This window comes from Mizuhopecten yessoensis, unplaced genomic scaffold, assembly GCF_002113885.1.
Source record: "Mizuhopecten yessoensis strain PY_sf001 unplaced genomic scaffold, ASM211388v2 scaffold631, whole genome shotgun sequence".
Lineage (NCBI taxonomy): Eukaryota > Metazoa > Mollusca > Bivalvia > Pectinida > Pectinidae > Mizuhopecten > Mizuhopecten yessoensis.
In genome coordinates, this window is record NW_018403643.1 from 251,371 (window position 1) to 260,020 (window position 8,650).

Below are 8,650 nucleotides of genomic sequence, written 5' to 3' on the forward strand. Positions count from 1 at the left end.
CATTTGAGACATCATTTTCTATTCTAATCAGGTAATGAAGTGAAACCTGCGGTTGTGCAAGTGTAAATTAAATGGACGGCGAAGCGACCAAAGACAAATTTACTCGTGTTTGACCGGAGTTATCACATCATCACCTGACCAAAATAGAAAAGTATCTTCCTTGTATTTGGGAATTTTCTCTGTCATGATTCATAACTAGTTTACTCATCAGTCTGAATAGTTGCCTAAAGGTTGATTTTCAAATAATTTCGACATAATGGAAAATTGTCACTTTATGGGGTCAAATTATGACATGATAACTCCAGTTTTCGGGAACAATGATTATTGAGTTAACTGCAGTGTAATCACTCGGAAAACGATATGAGAAAGAACCTGATTGAACAATAGTAGGTCGATAACATTATTTGTATGTTGCTTATCTGTACATGTTTATATGAATATGAAACGAAAGAACCGGTATTGTATAAGAAATAACTTCCTTTGTAAACATGTAAACTCAAAGTCTTAAGGATACATACACAAAGCTACTAAAAGTGGTGCATTGATTTATAACTAAAAGTCAGGTATCTCAATAGAAACAATGATACATGCGAGTATAGTTTATGTTAATTTCTAATTTAAAAAGAAATTAAAAACTCAAATACCTTCACCTATACTTATTTACCAAGTATCCGATTTTATATTATGATAATAATGTTCTAAATAAACCCTTGTGATTGTTCATAACAGTGGCTGCCATTTTATTATTTCAAATACACAATACAATGTTAAGGAAGTACAGAGGACTAGACATGCTTTGAAACATATACCATATTATAACATATACCATTTCCATTTGGTATGTAATTAAGAATACAGATATATTGGTTAATATGTTGGATATCTAACAGATATATATGTTTATATGACAATGGCTGCCATTTTGTTATTTCAAATAAACACTACGAAGTTTAAATATTAAACATTAAATATTGAGTTAGGCAAAAATTAAATATTGATGATTCTAAAAGGACAACAAATGAATTTCGTTTCGTTTGTAATGTAGTTATGAAATTGTACTACATGTGTAGTGTAGCATGTCGCACGTGCATTTGCACGTGTTAGCATTCGTCGAGATCGTACACAGCATACGGACGTATCATTTATTTTATTCATAATGCATTTCGCTGAAATGTTTTCATTTCACATGCATTCTCTTTATTATTGTTTTTATATTTCTAGAATTTATGCTTGAGATAGTACTCGTATATCAGTGTGGCGTTCAGTAATGTGTATTGGACTGATTGATTGGACTCTCCTGAATTTCTTTTCATGTTTAAGGAAACATTTTATAATCGAAATACTGCTGTACACGTATATTGCATGCTATTAAATTGTCGAAAATTGTTTGGTTTATATTATCATTACTACATAGATACGAAATTATTTATGTACGGATGAGGAACGAAGGAGAACATAAACAAAACGTAGACCGTGTTATGTTACCTTTTATGTTATGTTAAAGCTGATTGGTCTGAGAGAGGAACGATAACATGTGTTCTGTGTTCCATTTTTTATTCAGATTGGAGTGCCACACAACTATACACGGGGTACCGGAGCCAACCAAGGGATATCACTCCAGGTGCATCATAGTTTAGGTTGAACACTACCATTATATAATATACGATGTAGTCACATTGTTACAGACCGCTACATTCCTCCACCCTTCTATAAAGACACACGAGACCCTCGTGCCAATATTCCGTTGGTATATTTTGTTCGGCGCTAAATGTTCAACAGGTGAAGAGAAATGCACGAACAGACAATGACTCGGACCTGGGACCATTGTCACGTCCGCATGTTTGTAAGTATGCTTATACCGCTATGACCGTAGGGCGGAAGGTATGTATAATAATAATATAATAATATACAACATTTATAAAGCTCCCTATATAATTTGTAAAATTACTCTAAGGCGCTTTACAACATATGGGTAATAGTAATGGTTATAATTGTTAAAGCAAACAACAAAGGCTTGAAATCACTTTCATGCATTTAACAAGCAATGTGCACATAATTGAACAAATAAAAGGATGGTATTTACCTGACGTCTTTGCAAAGATTCTAAAATGCAGACGTGAAGAGGTGAGTTTTTATGTCCCTCTTGAACTTGGCCAGGGTATTTGACTTCCTAATAGCTGATGGTAAGCTATTCCACAACGTAGCCGAAACCCTCCCAAAGCATCTGTTTGCGTAGGTCACAGTACGAGATTTTGTGACACACAACAAAGATTCTGACTCCGACCGCAGTGATCTTGACGGCTGATACAGGGTAACAAGCTCCTGTAGGTACTGAGGAGCTGTTCCATTCAGTGCCTTGTATGTATAAACCAGAATTTTGTACTGCGACTTGTATCGTACAGGGAGTACGAGTAACTAGCCGTGCTGCAGTGTTCTGGACCCTCTGCAGACGACTAGTTAGTTTGTCAGATATACCACAGAGCAGGGTGTTACCATAATCCAAACGAGAGGTAACAAGTGAATGCACCAAAATCTTGCATGCATCTGCAGTTATAAACTGCCGAATACAGCCGATGTTCCTGATCTGGTAGTAACAGGATTTGGCGATAGCGTTCACTTGTTTCTCCATGTTCAGATAACTGTTAAAGTATACCCCTAGGTTTTTAACAGCAGGTATCACGGGCGGAAACAGGTAAGCGCGAGGGAGACGACATACTATACAGGTAGAGCTAGTGTTGGCTTATCGTCTCTGTCAATCCGATGGAATTATTAGATACCCCAGGTGAATATGAGCACAAAAGACAGTCTGTGTTTAGTATCGCATCTCTCTCTCTCTTATGTTTCTGTTATTATATATTGGGTAACGTTGTGATATGCTTTGTTTATCGACACGGTCACCTCATGTGTGACGTTTGTTGTTATGGTGCTTCAATGTTCTACACTGTTTAATATATTTTTTTAACTCTTATGATGACAGATAGCCAATATCAAATGCATAGTAAATGCTTATATAAGTAGTCAGATGTATTTGTTTTTTGTAAATATCAGTTTTATCACTGTTAACGTATATCGGTTTGATAAGAAAATGTATGGAAGCAATGATCCGTTTGTACTAGCTTCATTAATATTATGTAATGGTTAAACTATTATTGGATTGATATTAAATATTGTCAATACTTTGATATATTTTTCTTTAGTAATAAGATATATAAGAGAGTAAGTTGTTCTATATTTGTATATTAATTTATTATATCTCCACGTGACGGGGAACCAGTCATTTTGGGTGAACACATAGAACCTAGTTAGGCATCTTACTAGCTCAGAGCAATGGGACCGACCAGAATGCTATCAATTCAACTGGTTCAGGCTCAGCTTCTATGGATATGATGTTTTTCTTACAAGGTCAAGGCTACGGAAGCAAAGGTGTGTTAGCGTCATTGAGCTAACCTTTATCGCAGTAGTTGATCTATTAATTAATCTACTGCACTCGAGCTAGACAATGTGATACTTTGGAATAGAATGTGTCTATGCTAATTCATCTGTGTCGTCAAGAAGTGAAGACATAATAAACTATAGTAGTATAAATTATCTGTGAGATAGTGAGTGTGAATGTGGGAGTAGGAGTTGGTTTTGATATATTCTTGCTGTAAATAAATTATTTACCTAACAAACCTTTTCTATTTGTGATCTCGTCCAACGTTACAACCATAGAAAACTCAAGACGGTCTAACAAATTGCGCTATACAATTTACCTGGTTGTAGTGATTTACTGAGTTCAGTTCTACTACACACTATCTAACTTCCTCTAACGATGATTGTCTAGTTAATACTGAACCCCGTGTAAAATGTCAAATGTTGTATCATTGCCATACCTCTTTTACAATTGTCACCTCAACCAGGAAGTAAACTGTTATTGAATAACTGATCCCTTGACAATATTCATGTATGTTATTCTACATTATTTGCAGTTCTAAGTTTAACACACCTACCTTCAGATCTAGTTGTGTTGAATATCAGGAATAAGATCAGACACACATATCTGTTGATCACTAAATTTGTCGTCGACATATTTGAGCGTAGTGGCGACTCAACATTTACAAGGAAGTATAACGTACATCGTGAGAGGTTTAAATCTCCTTACTTAAAACCGGTATTTGACAAGTAAATATACACACATACACCGAGTATACATACCCACGACAAGTGAATGTACACACATACACCGAGTATAAATACCCACGACAAGTGAATATACACACATATACCGAGTATACATACCCACGACAAGTGAATGTACACACATTTACCGGTTGTACACACTCATTAGAATGGCCTGTAATCACATATACCGGGTATACAAACTCACAACAATGGTATGTGACCAAATTTTGTAGGTTCAAGTTCAAGTTCTTTATTAACATTAAGTCTTGCGACTTATCAGTGTAAACATGTAATAAACAGGATATGTACATATGTACAAAAAGCCACATTGGTCACAGGAGAATGAACAATACACATATACAGACTGTCATATATCTGATCGGCGCTTATTTGCCGCTATCAGATACTTTCCAAGATTACATAATTCTTTAATAATCTGTGTTTTAAGTAATTAAACAAGCTTATATACACTAGGGTTATTTCTATAATAGCATTTTAAATACTTCCGTTCCGTTATACAGATTTAATCTGTATAATTTGTGCAAACTAAAACAAAATGTAAATCGTCTTCTACGTCATTAAGATTACACTTTGTACATACTTTATTAGTTCTAACAGTGCCAACATAACGTCCAGATTCAATGTTTAATTTGTGAGCTGACAGCCTAAGTCGAGCAATTTTTTTCATATAACCGATATTAACTTATGTTTTTAGATACGATTGTAGTAAAATTGTACTATTTAATTCTTTGTAAAGCATACCATTTGACATACATGTACCTGTAATTAAACTATACTCCTCTTGATTAAAAATGTCAAATAATCTTGCCTTAATAATAAAAAAGGTGAAATTGTTTCCATTCTGAGCGCCCCAGATACAATTCATCTTTTATTTCACAGACCCATGGATCCTTGATTAACAGCATATTTTCATAACAGGATTTCTAAATACAGTTTTCGGTATTGAGCAATATAAACCAATATTCAAACATTTTTAGTTTCCTTGTTACATGCAATGGAAACAATGTTTTTCAAAGACAGCCACTGTAACCTGGTCTAAGCACATTTTGGTCAGTATGTGAATATATATTTAACTTGGTAAAAACTTCAAAATAAGGTTAAAACAGGGCAATATATGGCTCTATGCTAAAGCCTGTATAGTTGGACTGACCCTAATACAAGGGTTTTAAATTAGGATTGCATGTGTTTCAATAGTACTATAATTATCTGTGTACCAGGTTTGAGCACCGGAATCTTGATAGAACAGAATTATTGTCTGCTGTCCTGCACAAGTGTATCCCACTCCCTCCTAACCACCTCTGCCCAATCATCCTTAGGCTACTTTCCTCATACAAATTATATATTTATTTATATGCTTTTGTAAGAGAGCAATGACTAACTTAAAGTTTAAAAACTTAATATCTATAAAACGTTCGAAATTGAAAATCAAATAACCTGTGTCAACACCCATGTGTAAAAGTACACCACAGATTTTAGAACCAGTTACATAGCACATTATAAGTACATTGTAAAGCACAATTTTGCATTTAGCACCACTTTATTGTTCGGTATAATAGAGTGTATGAGTTTTGTTAGCCGTCCTCTGCAGTAAGTTACTCTGTCGTATTTTCATATACAGCCTTTCCAGATTTGAAAGTGATTTTTGTTCAGTCTAATGATTTTTTGAACTTTTTTTTATCATAGATTGCGTTGTCTCTTTTTAACAGTTAAACCGTGCACTTCAAGACTAGGAACAGCAATAAGTCACTAAGCACCACAGATCACGCTATTATAAGAAATGCAGATGTGAGTTTAGTTATGTGTATGTGTTACATATAGGTTATTTTGGTTAAATCCAACTTAAATTCCATTTTTTAGTGAATTAAAATTAATTAATTTGTTTTTATTTCTGACATGATATACACTTTGACCAACATCCTGTTTATTGATTTAATAAATTTCTGTTGTGTGTTAACTCAGACAATAAGCTGTTTATAGAATTACATTAGCCCTACCCCAAATATTCTCCCTGTAAAGTGGCGGCACCCTAAGGAGCATGGGGCGCTATATGTACACAATGCGTTTAATGGATAGCTAATCAGTTAAGATCGATATCTGATAACATGTTATGACGCATGGTTAAGAATTTTGGAGTTTTGTGTGAATTCTAAGTGTGTTAAATTGTTAAAATTCAATAACATTTACTAAAACAAATATTTAATTACTTAAGATACTGTGATGATTACAGGAACAGAGGTACCAAGATTTCATTTCCAATATATGTGAGTGGTATGCATAATAAATGTGTGTGCAAAATATGAAACTGCTAAGTGTGTGCCTAATTGGTGTCCTACAGGTTAATGTTATGTAAATGAAATGATAATTGTTTTACTCGGTAATGTATATTTTTCAGAAAGTCATTTCAACATGTTAAAGGATACGGATTCCTTCAAGGAATAACAAACCAAAAAAGTTTTTTTAGATCTTGATATTTGATGGCGGATTGATTTTGGGTCAAACGTTAGGGGATGTACCCGTCCCACTGCACCGGTCTGGTTTGTAAACTTTTGGTTTTCTAAAGCAGACGCCTGTAGCGCTCCTATATACCATTAAACCCGCCAAAGATGCCATATAAAACCCTTGTCAGGTATGTATCTGTGAATCTAGACAGTTGTCTCTAGTGTTGAACATCAAATATAAAGGATATTAATTAAAAAGCTTAGTAATAACAAATAGTAAATGATTTAGTTGTGTGAGTCATGTACAGAGAGGTATTAACCAGCTATCCAGCCTTGCAAGTCAGAAGCCTCATGCTTCTATGGAACCTGTTATGACTATTTATTCTGATTGACTTAATCCTCATGGTATATGCGCAGTGAGTTCGGAATGTCTTCTGGCGATTCACCAAAATCAAGACGTCTCGAAAGTCAAAACCCACGTAAACAAGTAGATGCACCGATGATTGCCGATCCTCGACGGGAGCATATGCCGAACGACTAACAGTACGTTTTCGTTAGTTTTAGATAGTTTTGTTAAATGAAAACACAGGGAAAATAGTGAAAGTATAAACGTTAAATGAAAACACAGGGAAAATAGTGAAAGTATAAACGTGAATCACTTTTCAACAACCATAAGAACAATGAACTATTGGTTAACAATACCGAGCGATACAGTGCGAATAAAGCTTGAGCACTCTGTGGGCGATGGCAGATGTGGTTGATATAATTAATGTCTTCAAGAATTAAACCTATTTGTTTCAAAACCACATAATCTAGATTTTAAGGTATATTTGTATGTCACCATAGTTAGCTAGATGTGTAGGTTTATCTCTAAATATATAATATATTTATTCAAAAAGATCATACATACAAACATCGACACGGTCCCATGAAACACGCAGGTAAACATAGTCGCCTTGACCACGTACTTAGGGTGTTTCCCGTCACTCTGGGCACTTACGTAACTGTCCGTGGTGTACAAACTATCTGTGCCAGACACAGGCCAAACAAAACCTCACGGTCACTCATCCAAATGTTGTTTACCTGTTCTTTTACCTGAGAGCTATTATTGACAGTTTTACATTTCTAATACTTTGCATATATGTAATACGCATTGTAAAATTAGACGTAATGCAAACTTTACTAACCAGAAATAACACATATACAATATACCTAATTTCAAATTCCGAACTAAGCAAGCACATAAATGAAGAAAACGATATCAAAACACAACACCTGTATATTGTATTGTAGTAGTCAAAATAAACTCTAAGCTTTATATCAATCATATTGCCTACATTACTTAACGTACCCTCATCAAACAATGTTCTTCGTATATTTCAAGAATTTTTTAGTAAAATGGAAACAAATAGAATAAATGCTTACTTTCGGATCTTGATACCGGAACAATCAAGAGCAGGATAGGCAATATATCCGAGCATCGTAATTTTATTCTGGTCGACATGCCAGTCTGCTACTAGCTAGCCTTCGATGTGGCGTTATAGACAACAAGGAAGTATCACAGCGTTAACAATCGTCGACCGTGGACATAGCTGTAGTTATCTAACAAAGAAATCTTTCTAATTGAGAAAATATAAAAAAGTCTTTACAACTGATTGTGTGGCATTGTAAATGCGAGTTAAATTTAGATCAATGACATTGTGCTCTTACATACGTTTTACACCGCGCAGTTAAATTATGCAATTTAATTCTGAATACCATTACCATTTAAATACGCTTAAGAAATCACTTTGAAATTAAACTACCACAAACCATTTTACCACTAATCATATTAAATATTGGTGTAAAGACCTGTGATCTATCAAATAATGTACTCATTAACAATTAAGATGAAAATATTGTCTGATATGAAATATTTGATATATGGGTATTGAATATTAGTTTGGAATAGCTGGCAGATTGGAAATAGCATATTCATTTTAGAATTGTTAGTTTGATAATATTTTGCGATTTACTTACTGTTGACTGTT

At 34.3% G+C, this 8,650-nt stretch overlaps 1 protein-coding gene across 5 annotated transcripts in view; it reads right to left on the minus strand.

Annotated features, from left to right (window-relative positions):
* The window catches only part of LOC110451206 (multiple epidermal growth factor-like domains protein 10), a 43,584-nt gene extending 35,405 nt beyond the window's left edge, over positions 1–8,179 (minus strand). For 2 of the 5 annotated variants that reach the window (XM_021499131.1, XM_021499093.1), the window contains exon 1: positions 3,990–4,227. In XM_021499131.1, the coding sequence (XP_021354806.1) occupies positions 3,990–4,068 (79 nt within the window). In that variant the 5' untranslated portion in view covers positions 4,069–4,227. Of the gene's footprint in view, positions 1–3,989; positions 4,228–4,278; positions 4,314–8,045 lie in introns of those variants that run through there. The other 3 variants (XM_021499103.1, XM_021499113.1, XM_021499121.1) reach the window with 3 other exon arrangements.
* Between the last annotated feature and the right edge of the window lie 471 nt (positions 8,180–8,650).